Source organism: Amblyomma mixtum, chromosome 1, assembly GCF_055824585.1.
Source record: "Amblyomma mixtum isolate Tamu chromosome 1, ASM5582458v1, whole genome shotgun sequence".
NCBI classification, from domain to species: Eukaryota; Metazoa; Arthropoda; class Arachnida; order Ixodida; family Ixodidae; genus Amblyomma; species Amblyomma mixtum.
The window spans coordinates 92,467,308-92,489,100 of record NC_143012.1 but is presented as its reverse complement, the minus strand read 5'-3'; the positions used below and the strand labels follow the sequence as shown (position 1 = coordinate 92,489,100).

At 48.6% G+C, this 21,793-nt stretch overlaps 1 protein-coding gene across 1 annotated transcript; it reads left to right on the top strand.

The window, feature by feature from the left end:
* The first annotated feature begins 538 nt into the window (after positions 1-538).
* Positions 539-20,051, top strand: LOC149367221 (membrane metallo-endopeptidase-like 1). Its single transcript, XM_089573322.1, has 5 exons — positions 539-678; positions 5,416-5,633; positions 7,837-7,901; positions 14,657-16,342; positions 19,584-20,051. The coding sequence occupies exons 1-5, from the start codon at positions 539-541 to the stop codon at positions 20,049-20,051; spliced, it is 2,577 nt and encodes an 858-aa protein (XP_089429448.1).
* Positions 20,052-21,793: the final 1,742 nt, after the last annotated feature.

Here is a 21,793-nt window from a genome sequence, read left to right as displayed (position 1 = left end):
AGATGCGGGTTCGCTACGAGTAACCTTTGTAACACATGCGGAGAAGTTGAATCAATTGACCATTATCTCCTCTCTTGCCGGCGGTTCGCTTTTCAGAGAAAACAGTATTTGGAAGACCCTCTTTCGAGGTTAGGACTCCCTTTGTCTTTACCAGTTCTGCTCTCGTTTGGTGCGAGCGCCACGGGATTTTCGTTAAGCACTATTTGCGGCTACCTTCATGATTACATCATTGCAACTGGGCGCTTACCCTGTTAAATCCATATAAAATTCCACTGAATGTCCAAAAGCGTATTTTAGTTTGTTTCCTGATGTATCTAATTTGCTTATTATTAACATTTCTAACAATTCATACATATTTTCTGATTTCAAACATTCTACTATTTTACTTAGCTTTTTTCCCGCACTCATACCTCCTTGGCATTCACCACCGCACTTTGGCCAATCCCCCCGTGTGGGTATGTGCCATTTTCTTATGGTGAAGAAGAAGAAGAAGAAGAAGAGCCGGCTGCACGCAACGCGAATAACTCGTCCAGCCACCATGTCTTCACCAGCGCCGGGCAGCCGTCCTGGCCATTTTCGCCTCAAGTCGCCGAAGGCCAAGGCTCAGCTACCTGACCAGGACCGTGGCACGACGCCTTCCACGACACCTGTCGCGACGGCACCAACCGCCCCTCAAGGGTGAATATTGCGCATCTCGCGAAAGGGGCCGTAGCTGTCGTATGCACTAAGAGGCTCGGCATGCCACTGTACGCGGAGAGAGCAGACCTGAGGAGTTTTCAGCGCTTCCAGTGGCTACGTGACCCGCGCGTCTCTGCTTACCTCAATCGTAATCATGTTACCCCCGAGCACGTGACAAAGCGGATGATTACGCAGCGAATCCAGGTTAGAAACGGACGCCTCGAACCTCAGAGAGAGGAACGTCTCAGATCTTACGGCGTCAACTTGCACACGGGGCTTCCGGTGGGTTTCGCGATATTTCTCGTCTGCACAGGTAGAGTGCCCAAGCCACAGGGTTTGCTTTTTAGCAGTATAGTCAAGCAGCTAGTAGCCCTATATTCTTTTCTTGCGTTTGCGTCCTCATGTTCGCTCATACGTTCCCTATAGGATCTCAGTGCGCACCAAATTGGCAAGCAACGTTACTCCATATATACGGATGCACACACTTTTCTGGTGACCTGGCTGAAATCCTAATTTTCCATGAAGTGAAATCGAGACGACCAGTGACGCCATTTGGGGAGGGGAAAATATGCACCGTAATTTTCACTAATGGGACTGTCGAAGAGACCCACGAGCGTCAGCTCAGTAAAGCCGAATCAGTTGTTGTTCACTCGTCAGTACTAAGCGGATTCGGTACCGAATCCGCTTGCAAATAGGGTGACAGCTGAGTCGGCAGCTATTGACCCGAACCTCATGGAGTAATGGGCTGTTTACAGATAGCGAAGCGATAACTTCACAAGATTTACAGTGGCGGATAGCAAGGATCTTGCCTCATGCCATCTTGTCATGACGCCTCACGTAAACCAAAACGAAGATGGGGAACAGAACGGCCTTTCAGCTGAGTTGGCACTTCGTAGCAAAAAAGTATATCAAATCAGCGCGATATTCAAGACACTGGGACTAACAGCAAACGACCCCTGGCCCACGCACACCGACCTGGTTTCCTGGAGATGCTCATAAATGTAATGGGCGCTTACTACGTAGCGTATAGGTACGGGACTCGCGGCTACGTGACTGAGGATGTTCGTATATGGAGGCTATATTCTAGTTTGAGTAGAAGACACATATGAATCGACGTCTTAAACAGCATACGCTGTGTGCTCTAGAAAACAGGGGCAAAACGTATCAGCGATAATTCTTTTTGTCTCCAACCAAGTGAACCATGTTAAGTGTGAACAGTTTGCATGTTACCTGTTGTTGGGAGCACAAAGTTTCTTGCGTGCGACTCGAGGTCAGACGAGGGTGAAATCTGAGGTCACGTGACATCAGTATTACGATTAAGAAAAGTTAGTTCTACTGTGATCTGTTTCATCCTATTACAGGCCGTATTTTTAAAAACATATTCATTTAGCTACCCGCAGCAGGAATCAAGTTGTGGTAAGGCTCGCTACTACAGATTAGAATATTTTTTTATTAATCATGTGTTCAGCGTCTGCACAAACAAAGCTGCGGCAATGTGATAAAAAGGGGCGAAAAAAATTGTATCTGGCTTAACTGAAGGTTAAGCCTTAATATACGTAGAAAAAAATGGCTGTGGCTTAGCTTGGTTAAGCCCGGTAATTGCGAAAGCAATATCCGTAGCTACGCCATGGTTGAGCTGGTAGTGTAGCTGGTGGTGGTGCTTGTGGTTAGACTTGTGGTGATGCATCGGTTATACAATCCAATCCAATCCATTGAAATCCAATCCAATGCAATGCAATCCAATCCAATCCGATTCGATCCGATCCGATCCAATCCAATGCTGAAGTGGTCGTGTGTAGATTACCGTTATCCCGGTGTGTGATGAAGAGCGCTGAAAGGCGCGCCGCGCGCGGCGGGCGCTGGAGTTAGGCAGCAGCTACCACGCGTGGCCTCGCCTCGCGACGGCACAAGTTCAAGCTCTGCTCTCGCGGCTGTGACGTCACACCGCGAGGCGAGCCGCGCGCGGCGGGCGCAGGAGTTAGGCTGCAGCTACCAAGCGGGGCCTCGCCTCGCGACGGCACAAGTTGGGCCCCTGGTTTTTGCGGCACATGGTATGACGTCATAGCAGAGGTCCAGCTAAAGGTCAATAGTAGCTACCGCGGCCTCGCCACGCGAGGAGCTGGAAGTGAAAGTAGTATTGCTTTCGCAATAAAAGTACCATAGTCTTTCACACACATCACAAACATGGCCAAACTGGTTGTTCGCAAAGTCCGACGTAAACACTCTGGACGCACTCGCGCTTTCACTCAGTCTTAACACGTGTTCAGTTTAGAGGTGAGTCTTTGAATCTTCTTCCATGTTTTCCTTCTTCTGCTGCTCTTCCTCCTCACTTTGTTGACTACCAGTGGCCACAGCGGTGGCCATAGAGCGTCGTTCGGCTTCTTGGCGACGTCTTTTCGCGAGGCGTTCCTCGCGTTGTTCCGGCGTCTCAGAAGCACGTTTCGCCTTGGCTCGAGAGAGAGAGAGAGAAAAACTTCAATTTAACAGGAATTCGGGGCACGCCCTAGGGTCCCCGCACGACCCCACTGCACTCAAGTGTTTATGTTCCTGAGGTTCATAACACTGGCAGCACGGCCGGTGTCGATGGTCTGCACGGCCGGGTCCTCCGAGCGCAGCAGGGTCTCCCAGTCCTCCCAGGTCTTGAGGTTCTCTAGGTCCCGCGGCGGAGGGTCCGCCGGGCAGAGGGAAAGGATGTGGAGGGAAGAAGCGAAGGGTTCTGGGCATAGCCTTGGCTCGATCTTTCCTTCGTTTTTCGGCGGCTATCTCCCAAGCGACTACCTCTGCATCGGAAGAACTCAATTTCTCCGCTCTTCTGCGTCGTTTAGCAGCAGCCGCACTCTCCTTGGCTTCCCTGTCGAACGCGCCCACCAATTGTCCGCCAAGCGAATTACATACACGTAGCGCACCCTCCTCGCGCATGCACAATAGCGCGCGGCGCATCTGTCGTAAACACGCGGACCGGCTAAGGTCAGGCGGCGGCGCATATGCGCAGTAGCGCGTGGCGCATCTGTGGGTCAGGCGGTGGAGTTGGCTGCGGCGAGGAGGCGACCCACCTGCGCCTCTTGTGACGTCACTTGGTTTTCGCAAATGCTCAGAACTGGCGGCTCCGGCACACGCGAAACTCGGCTCTAACCCGCGTAGTGTAGCTTTTCGCTACAAAAATCTTGACCAGACCTGCGATAGCACAAGCCGCCGAAATTCCGTATTCCAGAGCAGTACAGTGTTTGGTCGGAGAAACCCAGAAAATTGGGTTTGAAAATTGGTTTTGAGAAAAGGTAATAACGTCTCACATATCTTGGTGGACACCCGAACCACGCTGTAAGGGAAACGATACAGGAGGGAGTGAAAGAAGAAAGGAAGAAAGAGGTGCCGTAGTGGAGGTCTCCGAAAAAATCAGGGGGCACTTTGACTGTCGAAAGTGCGTAGAGGCGAAAGCGTTTTCCGCACCACTTTCGCTGCTTCTGTGGCACTGGTGACGTCACATATAATTGAGTACTAATTAGTAAGAGATTACAAATCACTAATTAGTGGTTGATTACTGATTACTTCCTGAATACTAATTTTACTGCTAATTAATTACGCTTAAGCTTCGCCTTTAGGAGTGGTACGCGACAGCGTGTTGTAGCGCTGCCAGGGAGTCCACGTAACGCCACCACCCGTTCGGGCGCGATGCCTTGCCCTTTGAACGAAACGCTTTTCGAGGAAAGGAAATGGCGCTGTAATTCTCAGTCATCTCGGGGGACACCTGAACCGCACCGTAGCGGAAGGGAGGAAGTGGGAGAGAAAGAAGACAAAGAGGGCCCGTAATGAAGAAAATGAAAATTGTATTTGAGGAAAGGAAATTACGCAGTAACTGTCTCACATATCTCGGTGGACACCCGTCAAAATTCAGGGGGGCACTTTTTTGGCCTAAAGTGTGGTCACTGATGTGTGGTTAAGATGTTAAGCTTCGCCTCTGAATGGAACGCGACAGCATCTTGCAACGCTGCCCGGGAGTCCACAGAACGGCATCGCCCATTCGGTTCTACGCCTCGCTCGTCGGTAAATTGGTTTTTGAGGAAAGGAAATGTATCTGTCTTTCATACTTCGGTGGACACCTAAACCTCGCCGGAAGGGAAGGGAGGAGGATGAGAGTGAGCGAAGACACGGTATTCACTAGACGCGCCTTTGTTCATGCCAAACCACCGAGCTGGGATGGCGGAGTGGATAGCATGTTCGTCTCGCACGCCGAAAACCGCGGTTCGATTCCCGAGCTCGACTAATTTCTTACTCATTTTTATTTATTTATATGGCATGACTAGAAAAGTTAATTAGGCTAATTGGGTAATCAAGCAATTAACTATGCTCAGTCCCACTTACTTGGAGCATCACTATAAGATAACTTCAATTGGTTGCATGGTTACTAGCCAAAGTACAATTGGCCCCGTTTGATTTTCGCGCACTGTGACGTCACGACCGTTTCGACCAATTGAAAAGCGTGACATTTCTGTCGACAACTGCTGCTTACAACGATGAGACATTAAAGGCTTTCGCCTTAATAATTTCGACCACTTGGTGACCTTTAACGCGCACTGACATCGCGCAGCACACGCGCGCTTGTTTGCATTTCGTCTGCATCGAAGCTCGACCGCAGCGGTCGAGTTCTAATCCGGGCACTACGGTTCGGTAGGCGAGTGCCTTAACCACTGAGCCACCGCGGCAGGGTAGAACATCTGTTCATTGCTTTTTCCTCCGCAGGCCACCCACCCGCGACGCATCGTCCCTCTTGCCATGCGCCCGTAAGAGCGAGGAGCACGGCACCGACGCCCTCCCTCGGACCATTTCCAGCAAGGCCGTCTCGTCTGCGCCATCGCCAGCACCACAGGTGGCGGTCACCGTGCCGTCAGTGCCGGATCAGCCCGCTTCCTCCCCGGCGAAGCTCAAGGCACGGTCCCCACCAGGTCACGTCAGTCCCAGTAAGTGCTGCGTTTGTGGTTAGGGTATATGGCAGGGTATATCTGTGGTTTACAACGTCCCGAATATTTACGTGGCGTAGAAGAGGCGGCGTTGTGGAAGGCCTCGTCGTAACCCAAGCTGCGATAGAAGCGGCGCCATTATATTTTCTCTCTGTGTTTAAAATTTTTGTATTGGTGTCTGTAGTGCGCTCGCATTACACGACCTGCTCACGACGAGCATTTCTTCTTGATTTCGACTAGGATGCCAGTAACTAATTTTATCATTTTACCTCCACCTAAATGCTACCGCCGAGGCCGGGACTACAGCCATGAGCTCTAGGACAGCAGCCTACCGCTATGGCTGCCGGCTGACCGAAAGCGGTCTGAAATGCTCCATGCATCTGGACAGCCGTGTAATGATTCTGTGCTAAATTATGCAGCTGGCAAGTAGGTATTAGGAACCACCCCTTTGTTAGGAGCTAACATTCGGCCAGTCGTTTCATTGCAGTGTACGAAACCTTAGAATGCAGCACTGAAAGGAGCCAAAGCAACCCCTAACTTTGTTTCATTCACTATAACCCGTGTTTATTTTATCGCACATGTCTTGATGTACTGCGCTGAGAGGCCACACTGAATGTATGAGGTTGCTCAAAAAGTAGCGTCTCTCATTTTTTTTTTCTGTAACATTCTCAATAAAAATTATAATAATTCACAAAAAGAGCCGCATGTCTTCCGGATATATATAAAATTTCAGTGTAGTCTCCGCCAACTTGCATGGCACCGCGACACCAGTGAACAGGGCCATGCATTCTGGCTTTGTACCAGCTTTTTCCTTCTGGTGCAGCCAAGTTTTCGCGACGTGAATGACGATCTCGTCGTCCTGAAAGCGGGATCCGCAATGCACGTCTTTTAGCGTCCCGAAGAGATGAAAATCAGATGGTGCTAAGTCAGGACTCTGAGTAAGTTGGGCGGTACAGTCCACCAAAATTTGGCAGTCGCTCCTTTTGTTTTCAGGCTGGTGGGAGGGCGGGCGTTGTCGTGACGGACTCTGGTTACTTCGGAGACGCTAGTAACGCTGCTTTAGTTTCAGCAGGGGCGTAAGAGTCCGAATTTACTGTCTCGCTCTTAGGCAGTGCATACACAATCAATTTCCAAAGAACGCTTATCACGAGGGTAGACGTGCAGGCTAGTTGGTGAACCATAATTCCTTAAAACAGCGCAAAATACAAGGACCCAGAGAGAAAAGACACACACAGCGCTGTAGATAGAAAAGACACACACATCGCTGTGTGTGTCTTTTCTATCTGTGTCCTTGTCTTTTGCGCTGTTTAAAGGAAGCCGCCTTGAACTGTCTTGTTCTAGGCGAACATGAATGCCGCGAATCCATAGGGTGCGTTCTTGTTTCTGGCTCAAAATGATAAGCCTGTGCTTGATGGCCGGTCACTATCCGAGAAAAGAAATTCTCCTGTTCGGCATCGAAGCTCTCCAGCACTTCGGAACAAATTTCTTTTCTTCACTCTTTGCGCTCAGCTGTGAGGCTTCGTGGAACCCACCAAGAGCATATAATGGAGATCCAAGAGTCTCAACGATTCTTGCCGCACTTCCTGTGCTTACGGTCTGCTCCTCAGCCAACTGATGAGCTGCAATGCGCCGGTCAGCAGGATGATGTTGTCGCCGCGCTCCAGCCGTCTCGGGACTGGTTGCAGGGACGGGTCGCCCAGATCACGCCCAGTCGTGCAGTTCTGTTTCGGTACCTTCTGAAGCTTTGACTCGCTTGAGTCGGCGTCCAACGGTGCTTCTATCTAATGCAGAGCTTCCATAGACAGCTCAGAAACATTCATTATAGTACCCATACTTTCCTTTGCAGCTACAAGACATTTAATTACAGTTCGCTGTTTACAACGGGCGTTAAACACCGACGCCATTTTCTTCGACTAGTACAGTGACGCCATCTGTGCGACGCAGCTGAAAGTGGGCACACATATGCGAGATGTAGCATTTTGCATTGCGTGTAAAATTTGAACGCACTATTTATTTAACAAAGGGGAGTAAAATGATTGGCATCACTTTTTGCACTGACATATTTCTTTTTGAAAGTAAAAAGAAAAAGTATATTTACCCGTCTGTAACGAAAGGTCTATAACATCTTAATAACGAAAATCTTTTGAATAAAAAAAAGGAACATTAATGCGTTTCCATCTTTTGGCATCATTTATTCCACTAGGATCACTCAAGACGAAGCAGAGTCAGGCTGAGACGGCAGATGCGCTCAACAGACTCCAGGAAATGGTACGGCCTTTTCGTTTCTATAGCCCTCCTGTCCTTCTCGCTACAAATGAACAGTATGCTTTATGTACGGTGGTTCATTATTGTCAGAAACTCCGCACGTTCAAGCCGCATTGTTGAAAAACTCAGGAAAAAGCCTGCAGCGGCTCGAGCTGCTAGGAAGTGTGATACCTTCCAGCGCGCCGGCAATGTTCAGTCTAATCCAGCAAAGAGTTACAAAGGCCGTTCACGTAATGATATTCTATTCATCGTCAGCTGTTGGCGGGCTCGCGTTTATTGGGTCACGGGGGTCGTATTCATTCCAACGAAGGATCATGTCGAGTAATGCGGTCATAGCGATTATGTGCGCTTAGGGGATCATGGTATTGCATAAGTGGGCTATTTGAGCACGTGCCTATTCGGCAATGAATGCGTCGCAGGACATTACTGCACCAGTTTAAATAAATCATGTCATAATTATCCTGACTATACGCCCACTGCAAGAGAAGGACCTCTCCCATATTTCTCCAATTAACTCTGTCCAGTGCCAGCTCCGGCCACGTTATATCTTCAAACTTCGAAAAGGGCCGACGCGGTGTTTATGTGGTTATGGTGCTCGTCTGCTGACCAGAAAGCCGCAGGTTCGATCCCGGCAGCGGGGGTTGAATTTCGATGGAGGCGAAGCTCTATAGTCCCGTGTAATGTGTCATGTCAGTTCACGTCAAGGAACCTCAGGTGGTGGAAATTTCCGGAGCTCTTCACTACGGCGTCTCTCATAGCTTAAGCCGCTATGAGGCATTATACTCCCATAAACCAAACCAAACCATCAAGTTTCAAAAGCTTACACGCCCACCTAACTTTGTGCCGGTCCTGCTGCGCTTGCCTTCTCTTGGTGTCTATTTCGTTGCCTTTAACGCCCATAGGTTATCTTGCCAGTCATGTGGTGGACTTTCGTAGATACAAATGCGAGACCTGGTCTTTAGGTGACGGTGAAGTCTTCCGTGCAAACAACGTGATTTTCGCACAGCAAGCGTTAAACAGCCAGCTGACGAAATGTGACAGCGATAGCCGTAAACACCTTCAATAAATCTGTACACTCTGTCTAGGGTCTGTGGCAACCCTGAGGCTCATATCTCTGACGCACTGTCTCGTTCCCGTTCGTTCAGAAATTTCTCGCAATAAGTCAAGTCAATATACGACCTCTTTTTGTTAATTGGTACCCTTTGGGTTAGCTTCCTGTGACACTGGGAACACGAAGAAATACAAGCATGAAACGCTTCAAGGTCAGTGGCTGCGCTTAATGTGGGCCTTAAACACGCTCCGGGGACCCGCTCTAGTCTCGATGAGCCGACGGCGTTGGCATTCCTGTAGGAACGGAAAGCTGCATGTGTTGTGTTGGAAAACTACCGAAATATTCCGCTGTTGTATACAGATCACTGGCGTAGATGTCAGAGAAGTACGTCGCAGCTAGCAGCTGGTACAATATCGTAAAGTGGCACGCTTCGCGGGAACTCGGCATTCCAAATGCTAATTTGAACGCAACGCTTTCAGCCTCCTTAACCTAATGAAAACGTTTTTGCCTACTAGTCAAAAACTGCACAATGAACGTCTATCCTGTTTATAGAAGGCAGAGAGAGGGCAGGGAAGGTGCAATCTGGGCAGCCCTCAATGAACAACGGGTGAGAGAGAAGGCGCAGACAACGTTTCGGTAAGGAAACTTGTCCTTCTTGTCGAAACGTTTTCTAGCGATTTCTGGCTTCCTTACGGGTCCCTGTTAATTTTGATCTGCAGTGTTTATACAGATGTGAAGCTGGAATTGCGTGGGCTGTCAAGTGGTAAAACTTGCGACGTACAGGCACGGGCAAAAGTAAACAAAGCACGCTATTTCATCCGAACACTTTTCACGCGTTGCATAATTTAAACTTGCAGCTTTGGTATGTGCAGGCTGATAGTAGACGCTAGTGGGCGTTCTGAACACCAAGTTCAGGTCCTCGTCCAGGCTAAAATAAAGCAGTCTTCTGGTCACTGGCTGGCTGAAGTTCGCGATGTAAGTAAAGGGTGGCCAAGAACATTTTGGAACCATAAAAGCTGGTTAGGAAACACGCTGTGAACTACATTACGTCAGTTATAGCTGCCTGATTTAGGAGCGACGATAGGGTAATCTCCCCAAGTGAGGGAGCTACATAGGACAGCACAAGAGAGAACAGCTTAGAACTGACGAGCCTTAACTGGAAAAAGGCTAAAGCATATATTCCATAATCCACATCCGCAGGGATAGAAGAAATGCTGATTAAGCTGATTAATGAACTTGGCCCAAGAAGCAAGGAAACGCTGATAAAAGCATTGGAGAAAGTCATAAGTAAGCGAATTCCACACAGCTGGACGCATAGTAAAATGAATTTGATTGATGAAGAGAAAGCAGATAAGTCCCTACTGAAAAATCCGGTATGAATTTTAAACCGGAACCGCATACCGGGTTATTGTACAGGATTTGCGATACCGGATTACTGGAATATCCTGTATAAAACAGGAAAGTCCTGTATAATACAGGACTCTCCTGTTTTGTACAGGATACTCCGGTATCGCAAATCCTGTACAATAACCCGGTATGCGGTTCCGGTTTAAAATTCATACCGGAATACAGGACAGTCCTGTATTAAACAGGCTAGGCCCGTATTATACAGGAGGGCCCTGTATCACAGGACAAAGGCAGAATAAAATGCTTCAAATATATCCCACTTGGACTAAATCTGCCCAAAAACTGGGGCCATAAGTGTACATGCCAAATGCTGAAATATACAGAGCCTCAGAAACTGGTAATCTGCGATTATCAGCAACTCGCATTGCAGTCGATGTGCCATTGTGTTATTTGCTCCCACCTTTTACCAAAGTATTGGTAGCTTGGTGAGTATTATAATGCATCAAAAACTCCAAAAGATGTTTATTTTTTCCGCATGTCTTGAACCAGCTCACTAAGGTAATAATTTAACCCTTTGCGACGATCTACCGGCGCTGGGGTCTCTACAGGGTGCTGGCCAATGAAGTAGTCAAAAGCACCTGCAGAAAAGAAAATATGATTGGTAGTACATAATGCCCCCAGCTTATCATTTAATTGCGCACTGACACACAACATAATGCATTGAGCACTGTGACATGCAACTTACGGCCAATGGCTTGTAGCTTTTCAGGGGTCATTGGCTTTCTGCCCACTGTGGAGGCTTCTGACTTCAGGTTCCAATGGCAAGCTTGCCCTGTAACGCCCCTTTCCAGGAGTTGTGGAGTCGTCCAAAGGCTGCGTCTTTACAGAAACGCGAATCTTTGGGTGCCACCATAACTGCTGCGCACGTTGCCGAAGGAATAAAAATTCCATTCCCGAGGTGGACCTGTATGCAATAACAAATGCATACCCCAGTAGCACAAACGGGGCTCTGAATTGCGGGCCCCCGTGGGCCCAGACAAGCCACAGACAAGCCAGGCGTCTCAAGACGCCAGGCCCTGAGCATTGGCAATGCTCAGTATCGTGAATGCACCTCCCGCCTTCCATATTTGAATCAATCATGTATTGAAAATCTGCGTCGTAACATTGTTGGTGTGTAAACAGGTTGCTCAGACGATTGCGATGCTTGCGTGGTCATCCTCCATTATTTACGGCACATACCGCAGCATCGATGCGATGCGTGATGTTTGTTCAAGGTCTTGAGCCGCTCCCCCTCAGGACGCTTATCAATGATTGCTCTCGCACGTATACACCATGTGCCTCTGTAAAGAAATAATACAAACTATAAAACTAATTTTAGTCGTGCTATCATGAAGGACAAGCAATTTCGGTATGTAACTGAAAGAAAATTTTGCGCTATTTCGTCCCTCTACGCTGTGCAGTCTACAAAGTTTTAGTTAAAAAGACACTGAACAGTTAGAACGTTTCTGTTGACGCCGAGCATATAACCGAGACGGAGGCAGTACTTAAAGAACAGAGTGATTTAAAATGCGTACTTACGTCCTAGCAGCACGACGTCGCCGTCATAAAATCCGCCTTCCACCGGTCAAATGTTCACCACCGGCCTCCACCGGTCAAATATTCACCACTCACGTCTTTCGGAGCGAAGTCATTCATCACTGAGACAAGGATGATAGGGTTCCACCATATTTGCACTGGACGTACGCATGAAAGGCGATGTCATCTTTGATCATGGATTGATCAAGGCAACACGAAGAGAGGCGCAAAAAATTGTATAACACAAATTCAACGCCAACGAGCGAGTGCCAGCGTGTTTTCCCAGCTACCTTCATCGCTTGACACTCAACCCAGCCGCAGGAGAGAAGTAAAAACCTGTTCCAAACAAACGCAGGAAAGGCGGGGGGGGGGGGGGGGGGGGGCACTTTTGCAAAAAGTCACCGCGAAGCGGCCGGGGACAGTGAACAAGCAGAATCGGAACCTCCTCGCCACTTCATGGAAGTCGCGGGGAGCGTGGTCGGGAGGGCGGCTTAAAATGTTCGGTCGTGGGTTGATAGACACGGAGGAGCCGAAGGGGAAGGAACAAAGCCCGATAGAAAAACCAGGAATGCGCAGGTTTTTTTTGTTGTGACGGACCCAGGAAAAGCAGAGAAGGCGGTTATGAGAGAAAAAAAAAGCTTTAAAAAATTTGCGTAAAGACGGGTTACTCGTGTAAGGTTTCTACAGGTGGTTTTTGTTTTTATTTTGTTCTCTCGAGCGCTGTATCTTCTAGCTAGCACGAAGCGTCGCCCTTAAGGGAACACCGCAAGCTGCCGGCTCCGTTGAATTAACCTTTTCTTGTTCGTCGATAGAAATGTTCTGGGCGATTTGTGATTAGCATGCCTTCCTGATAAAGTGAAGGGTGCGGCCGCTCGGGATGGCACTTGGACAAGTTGCGTTATCAATGGGCAATCACTTGACGAAGAAGAAGTGCAAAGAATTCCTGCACGAAAACCAAGAATTTTCTTTCTTCATCGATGCGTCGCTACAGACTGCCGCTAGCGAACATTAAAAAAGCTGCTGCAATGAACGCGACAGTAACAAACCTTTTGGAGCCTCTGGCGCAGTCACCGGAGGCTCGCGATGTTTATCAGCCAGTCGTGAAGTTTTGCACTTTGAAATCCAGAGTAATCTGCGCAGGACTTAGGAAGGCTGCTGGCGGATATATACTAGCCGTGTGCCCGCACACAGCCGCCCTGACTTTGTCAGGGTGCTGCATGGGAAGCCAATATGGCGGTTGCCCTCAAATCACCAAATCATGCACAAAGTGGATGTTTTGCCACTGCGAAGCTCACGCTTAGCCCTTTTCTTTTCCTAGCCCTTTCAACAAAACCGTGTATGTGTTGATTATCGCACTTATGCGCGCGCTGCCCCCCCCTCCCTTTCCCCTAAAAAATATCTGCTGGCGTACAACAGTCAATCTGCAGACCAATCACCAAAACCGCGGCACATATCGCTCTGAATACAGGCTGGTATGTCCGGTTTGAGCTCCGTACCGGACTAGTCTGTCCGGTTTGAGCTCCGTACCGGACTGGTCTGTCCGGTTTGAGCTTCGAACCGGGAATGGACTGTCCGGTATGAGCTCCGTACCGGAGCGGTCTGTCCGGTTTGGGATCGATACCGGACCGGTATGAACCGGTATAGCCATCAAACCGGACGGGTCTCGCCGGTATGAGAGTGATACCGGACCGGTATGAAACCGATATGTTCCGGTAAAATCCGGTTTGCCGCGATACCGGATTTTTCAATAGGGGTTGAACGTGAAATCGTTCCGACCGATTAAGATAACATCGTATATACATAGGCTGGCAATGTAGGCGGTGAAATTAAAAATCCAGTCACCGGTAGAAAGTGATAGGATACTCGAAGAACTTCAGAACGGCTTCAGAAGGAATAGGCGCTTAGATGATAGCTTGTTCATGCTTACCCAATGCATAGAAATAGCTAAGGCGGAAAACAGACCTCTGTATTTAGCTTTTCTGGAAATAAGTGGTGCATACGACAACGTGAAAAGGGAACTCCTGTGGAACATATTAAAAGTTGCACGTATCGGTCATGAGGCAACTAATTTTATACAGGAAATTTACAGAGATAATAAAGTTGAAATTGCATGGGAAGGAATAAAAAGAACGATAACTACGGAGGTACACAAAGGATTAAGACAAGGTTGTCTTCTATCACCGCTGCTGTTCATGCTTTATGTGATAAATATGGAATCAAGGTTATAATCTGTAGCACAGGTTAGGCGAAAATGTCGTTCAGCAACGGCTCCCTGGTTTAATGTATGCGGATGATATTGTACTCTTATCAGATAGCCAGGGAGATTTGCAAACTGGTTAATCTTTGTGGAAACGAAGCAGACGCTCTAGGTTACAGTTTTAGTGCAGCTAAGTCAGGTGTGATGATTCTCTACGATACAACAGATCAGGTGCTTACAATACAAGGTCATTTAATACCCAGCGTGGCGGAATAGAAATATCTCGGGATATGGCTAAACGAAGGGCAGATGTACACGGAAAAGCATAAACAGTCTCTTTGAGCAAAAGGACGAAGAGACGCCGGGACAATGCAACATAGTGCACTATGAGGTGCAACAACTATGAAGTACATGGGAGAGGCTTTTGCCCTGCAGTGGGCGTAGTGCGACGGATGATAATGGTGATGATGAGTTTCTGCCGATATGCAATCACAGCTGCATGACATCGCCTGTGAGCAATGTCTGCATATCTTCAAGCTCATCCACTACTGGCACTGCGAAGTTCACACATCGAATGTTCTTCCACAGGCCAACGCGGGATCTCCGTTTTTATCACCGCCCGCCGAATCGTATGGAACAAAAGAAACCCTCAAGAAGACGGCAACTATCATATTTGTGCTCTTCGTAGCCGCCGTCGTCGTCACGGTTGTCCTTCACTTTGTAAACACCACGCCCACGCCTGGCATAGAACACGCGGTTTGCACCACACGGGCTTGCCTGGATCACGCGCAGGCGCTGGGCCTGAAACCTGGGAGGAGCTCAGAAGCCTGCGAAGATTTCGGCCAGCAAGTGTGTTCCGGATGGCTGCCCGACAACACCCGGCCTAGCGTGTCCGCGGCACTTGTTCGCCTGGCATACTGGCTGCTGGGACAAGCACAGCTTCGCGAGGACCCTCGTCGGCCCCTGAGCAAAAGAGTGAGGGTGATGATGGACGCCTGCCTTCGCCGGGAAGGCACCGCTGCAGACATCGATGACTCGAAAAGCCTCATCGAATTCATGAGCAAAGAGTTGTTCCCGTGGCTGCTAGACCCCAGCGATGCTCGGCTTGGAGACACCGACGATTATTCAGTGCCCTTGCGGACTCTGGTGAACCTGTCCGTCCTGTGGGCAATGCCGTTGTGGTTCAATGTTGACCTCATAGAGCCATGGCATGGCACCCCTCACCAGCGGTCGGTATCCATGAGCCCATCGGGTGTGGCGTACATTTGGGAAACTGTCAATGCGGAGGTTGTTAAATACAGAGGCATCTATGAAACAGTCGCCGGCTGGTTCTTATCCAGCGTCTTTGGAGAAAGAGCCGCCTTGCCGGCATTTGTTGAATTCGCAAAGGCTAGCAATGACATCCAGCGTGTTATCCTCGGGAACCTGTCGCTCTTTTTCGAAGCCACACACCCGAGTCCCGGTTTTCTGCTGATTCGTCAGTTACCACCTCTGGTGCCTAAACTCCGAGCTCGTAACTGGGTCGAGGCCCTACAATCCGCCTTTAACGCAAAACCGCCTCTGAATGAAGAGGATACACTCATAGCCACAAACAGAAACCTGCTGGATGCTATGCGGGTCATCTTCGCATCTTACTCCGCCCGAGAGGTGACCTTCCATACGGCGTGGTGGTTCATCCAGCTCCTCGCCCCTATCGCCAGTAGCTCGGTGCGAGCACTCTTCATGAAACACCCTCTGTCCGAGTACGCGTACCCGATGGCTTGCGGTATATACGCTGGCCTCGTGTACACGGTTCTTTTTTCAGGCACCGACAGCAGCATAATGACCAAAGCTCAAAGGCTCATCGTTTCTGGTCTCTTGACCAATGTGCACAAGTTGGCGCTGAGAGAGGTCGGCTCCTGGTCCACCCTGGACACCAAAGTGGTTCTCGCTGTCACCACGCGGCTGCAGAACACCAGCACGGTGATATGGACCCCGGAAGAGTACATGAAAAACCGCAGCCTGGAAATCCTCTACGGACGCGACTACGAAATGGAGCAGAGCTTCTTCGGCCACTGGCGCATGAGTCGCGAGCAGCTGCAGAAGTCACTCGGCAGTGAGGAGTACCAGGCGAGCCTGCGGTTGTTTCGCCTGCAGTCCGCCCACCTGGCTGCGTACAGCCCCGTGACGAATGTGATTTCCGTAGGGGTGGCAGCGCTCGCCGCTCCGTACTACGCCGACGAAGGCACGGACGCCATGGCCTACGGGGGCCTCGGATTCATGTACGCCATGCAGGTAAAAAACGTCCTTACGCCATTATCTACACTGAGGAAACGCCATATATTTGACATAAGGCGAGGAAGCATAACTTCCAGCCGAAAGAACTTCATGCCCAGTAATCTCGAAAAAAATTTTTTAAAATTAGAAAATTGTAAGATACTGTTATAGAAATATTGAAGGTAACGGTCCATACCTCTGATAGGTAGAATAATCTATCTTTAAACCGTTTCCATCGGTCGCATCGAATAGTTAAGACTGCTAGAGAAATCCAATGGGGAACGCTTTCGATGATAGCAAAAATGTTAGTAGGAAAAAAACGCAAAACTGCCATGAGGTTATCTTCGGATATATTGATTGCTAAAGTAAAATCTTACATTGGATGAAAGAGTGCGTTAATAAGCGGTTTTCCGCGAAAAATGCTTCTGTCCACAATTTTTGGGTATGAGATGGTATGAGTAGACAGGACGACTCGACTTCGTCCCGTCCGCTCTTCGTATCCGTCCCAGTTGCAGTCATGCGCGAAGTTTCTTGGAAGCAAGCGTTTCTGCAACGGAAGGGCGCTGCGAAGCCAGCAGGGGAAGTTTTCAATCTGAATCATTTTGTCCTCGGACAGTGGTCTTTTTAATGAGGTTACTGAATGCAGCAATTTTCTTTATGACCCCGCCAAGAAAGACGAAGTTCTGCAAACTTCTTGACCTTACTAGTCCAGGAGGGCTCTTCGGTATTTTAGAGCTATATTTTATAACGATAATTTTGTGGGATATTTTTCTCTTTTCACCGTATACCACTGTGAAATACTGCTTGTGAAGTCACAGCATAGGGGTGGCAAACAGTTTGATTACGGGTTATTTATAGATTGCAGAACTGCGCTACTGCAAAGAAGGCAAATAAGTGCATCGTACAAAGAACGTGGCCGCTGGTACAGCCTTTGTCAAAAGTTTGGAACCCAGGGGGTTTTCTTTTGTGCCACACTGTGTCCTTCTTAATGAATCTCTAGCGCTCCAAATTTCCTGAACGTGACAAGATTTCTGGTACTGAATCCTGCAGTAGGTAGGACTACCACGAATGCTCCCGGAGTCCCAATATAAAGCTTAGAAGTGAACCCCCTGGGCTTTAAACTTTTACCAAAGACTGTACCTCCTATTTCGACTCAAAATGATATAGGCGCCGAAAGTTGTGGGCGCTTCTCGTTCACTGCACTAAGTGGATGTCAAGCATCATGCAGTTGAATCTCAGCGCTGTCGTATACGTTCGCGGAGTATTAATACGCATCATCACCTGTGACACCACGTTGGCCTTGATTTCTTCTTGAACCGTGGCGGATGTGGACCGAGTGATATGCGTCTGTGCCGTTTTGGTTTCTCTACAGCACAGATTATACCGTAAGTAATGATGAACAGGGCGCCCTTTATGAAAGATTAATGAAAACGATTTCTCTCTGCGTAGTTTAGCGATTCTTAAACTGATTCTATTCTATATTTTTTTTAATTTCCAGCCTTTGTCAGTGCCTTGAGCGCTGTCACTTCTCGCGTTCGCTCTCTCTTACTGGCTGAAGCCAAGGGTGTGACGTCACTTCAACCAGTAGCGAAAGGCGGGAACTTCAGAAATGGAATGCAATAAGGAACGAATAGGTTTAACTTGCTGACCTTGGTCTCGAACTACGGACTTTGGCCTATTTGCTTGGATGCATGCAAGAATATCAAATGTAAGACCGTATGGAGCCCCCTCTGCTTCCTGATCTCAATGTAGAACAGGGTGGAAGAGCCAAGGTAGGCCCACAGTGTAAGCTACAGATGACGTGGGAGTTTTTGCGCTCATGGTGATATGAATAAGCGTGTATAGGCATTGGCACATAGTGGGCTTTCATATCGAACGTATCGAGGTTCCAGTACAGTCACCGACCACGGGACCTTCTTCTGCGTAAATTTGTCCACCTTATATTTGCTTTTTATTACTATAAACTGTTTGTGATAAAAACCTTCCTTCAAAGAGGTTCAAGGAGTGCCGCAAGTGCTTCGTTATCTCCAGTGTGTATTGAAACTTGGTTTTCAGCACAACAAAGCCACAGTACCCGTGTCAACTTCTCGGGGAACAGCTCAACAGTGCTGAGATGGAAATTGAACGCGCGAGGGAAAGAAGACAGAGAAAGAAGCGCCGCAGTGAATAGGAGCGGATACATTTTTACCACCTCGAGTTACTTTACGTCCTGTGATATTTCAAACACATCAGCGTCTTAAATTTGGCCTCCATCGAAACGCAGCCGTCGCGACCGGTATTGAAGCAGCGTCGATTTGTATCCGTGTGGGATGGTGTTAGGCTAGCTTCAGAAGTAATCGTACCCTCTTCGTGGGAGAAGGCTTAACCAAACAAGCTTATTTTTCGTATGCTCATCGCCGGGCTGCCATGGGCGTCTGAACGACAGCTTATCTCTCTATTATTCTTGCACATGTTGGCCTGCACTGTACTGCTGAATATACATGTATATATTAGCTGCATATTTCCAATAAATGGTTTCTTTTATTCAACACTGATTGCAAATAACCGTTAAATTCAAGCCTATCCGGTGCAATCTGGGATAAAACGGTTCACAACCTTTGTTCCTGGCCATTAGAGAATGAAATTATGTCCGCTTCGTATCGAACGGGCAAAACTGTAATTTGGTTCGCCCCGTGTTTCATTTTTCTTGTTACCGTTCTACACCGAAAATTCTTTAGAGATGACTCCTCCAGAGCGTAGCAACTGCTACTAACAAGATCGACACCCAAGACAGGATATTAACCGCCGGCACTGTGGCTCAGTGGTTATGATGCTAGGCTGCTGATCCGGAAGGTGCGGGTTTGATCCCGGCCGCGGCGGTCACATTTCGACTGAGTTGAAATGCTACAGGCTTGTGGACTGAGCAACGTCAGTAGACATTAAAGAAGCCCACGTGGGTAAAATTATCCGCAGCCCTCCACTACGGCGTCCTTCGTAGCTTGTGTCGCTTTGGGATGTTAAACCCCACAAAACTAAACAATAGGGACCAAAAAATTTATAAACTCAACCGATGGTGTGTCCTCAATAAGTGCGCAGTGATCATCTGATACTGCTGAGAGCAAAAGAATGGCCAAAGAGGAAAACGATGCAAGATGCAAATCTTTCTACCAAGATGTATCTTACGGCGCCAGAGTTGCAAGCTTGGAGTTATGTTTGTATTTCTCAGCGGCATCAGTAACAGCGCGCCTTTTTTTTACTTCCGCCACATGGCTTCTCGCAGCTCGCGCGCACCATCAACGCGCTCACGGTTCTGCTCAGCGACGACATGACACAGACACCGTGGAATCCGGCGTCGTCCGCCGTCGACCCTGGCGAAGGGAGCACCCACAACATCGGCTCACCCGGGCGAGCCCTGTGGGAGCTGGGCAGGTGCTCGGCTCACGTCACTTCCGGTGGAAACGTGACAGCGCTCTTCCCTCTGCTTCCGGCGCTGAAGATTGCGCACGCGGCCTACTTCCGCTTCCGCAACGCAGATCGGGACCTGCGTCTGCCGGGCCTGGAGGAGTACAGCGCAGAGCAGGTCTTCTTCCTCACGGCCTGTCACGTGACCTGCAGGGAGGGAGGCGACCGCCACCGCGTGTCGCCGGAATGCACCGAAGCCATGCGCAACTTCGAGCCGTTCGCAAAAGCCTTCAGCTGCCCCACGGGGTCACCCATGAACCCGGAGCACAAATGCGCCTTCCTGTGAGGGCGGGGCCGTTGATGTCTCATGGGGCGTGTCACGGATTTGTACCAAGGGTTTTCATTCGATGTGTAGTTCATGCACCAAATTGATTTTTTTCTGTTTTACCATATTGATCCACTCGCGGCGCCTGTGTCACTTTATCACTTTTCTTTTATGCTATTTTGAATGCCAGTCAATCACACTAGGTTACTCGAGGACAATACCGTTACCTCCGGTATACTTTCTCATTAGTAACATGCTTGAAACTCTGCATTTCTTCGTAATGTTTTGTTTCTTTTATGGCTATGGAACGTTTCTTGCAGCGTGTGCTGCACTCTTTGTAGGCACCGCAGTCGCTCTCTATGTACAGAGCAGTTTCTCTTGGCCGCCGCTCGATGGTGAATCTGTTGTTTCCCCCGTTTTTAAAGCGATCGCCTTGATGTTTTTGTGGTAGTGCTACTAATATTTCGGAGGTTAAGCGTGGAGGAACCAGGCACCACTCTATACGCTTATTCAGAACTGAGAACTTTTGAAGCTTTGTGAATCTCCTCCTAACCGCCCGATGTAATGCTTACCCACGCATGTGCTTCGGAGATTGTTTTGTCGCTGTGGAGAGAGACAAACGGATCTAAGGTATCTTGGTTCGCTGCTTATTGAAGAGAATCTCCTTTATGATGCTGGCGGCACTAATAGCCCCGATCTACTTTCTCAAAAAGGGTTTTTTTTTTTCGTTCGTTTTCTCGAGGAGTTCGGCAGGAATCAGCTGCAGTATTAGCGCCCCATGCCTCGGACCACACCCAGTGCAATGATCCAGATGGCCGTCATTAGCCCGATGAAATCGTAACAACGTCACGTGCGCATTTTCCCTGTCCTTGCTTCAGCGAACTGCAGGCTCTCACACGAAGATTTATGAGCATGTAGCTTTGATCTTCATGAGGCACTCGTGGAGCGCAGTGCATAGCCGTTCCTTTGGAGTGCCTCTTGCGCATGTTTTGCCGTAGTGCTGATATTAGAGGAGAGTGCATTCCTACAGCACATTCCAGGGGATGCAGATTACGATGTTTTGTACTTCTTGCTTTATGACCCGGTGTCACTCTGTTAAAAGTTCGTGCGCTCCCCCGGCTTTTTGTCGCTGGAGATGTGTTCGTGGTATGCAGCGCCCAAGAGCTTTGGCTTCACTGAAAGAAATGGATTCGTCTTCGATTAACCGGCGTGACATGAGAGCTTCAGTGCGCGAATCTCTGCCAAGAACAGCAGACTGTGCCTTCAAGCGAGATATACTGCAAAATCTGGTGCGGACATTCCTAATCTGTATTCGTGCCTTTCAAGTGCTCAAAAAGAAACCATGCTGCAACAGTCCGCTCAAAAATAAAGTTGTCAGTCGTGAATTAAAAACCATTCAGCCCCAAAACCTCCCAGATTGGCTTCTCCCCTGCTCATTTTTCAGGAAACACGCGCATCTGTCAGCCATATTTAGGAAAATGGCATGGCTCGCTCGTACTGCTCAGCCTTCCTGCCGTTAACTAGATCAGTGTATCCTGAATATATGTATATCTTTATATCAATAAAAAAACTACCACATGACCAGTTTCAGACAAGAAACATTATGAAGAAAAGAAATAAAACACACTTACTGTGGCAAGGCTCAATTTCTGAATGGAGCTAGCGTATATTAACACAGCAAAACGAGGCGCCAGGAATCGTAAACACCATCCGAAGACGTTCAAACACGTGCATAGCTATGCGCAGAAATTTTCGACTGGCAA

Bases quoted from the DNA above. Each gene is read 5' to 3' on its own strand.
- LOC149367221 (XM_089573322.1), top strand. From the start codon at position 539: ATGTCTTCACCAGCGCCGGGCAGCCGTCCTGGCCATTTTCGCCTCAAG. The intron at 679-5,415 runs GTGAATATTGCG...TTTCCTCCGCAG, and splicing joins GCACCAACCGCCCCTCAAGG to GCCACCCACCCGCGACGCAT. The intron at 7,902-14,656 runs GTACGGCCTTTT...GTTCTTCCACAG, and splicing joins TCAACAGACTCCAGGAAATG to GCCAACGCGGGATCTCCGTT.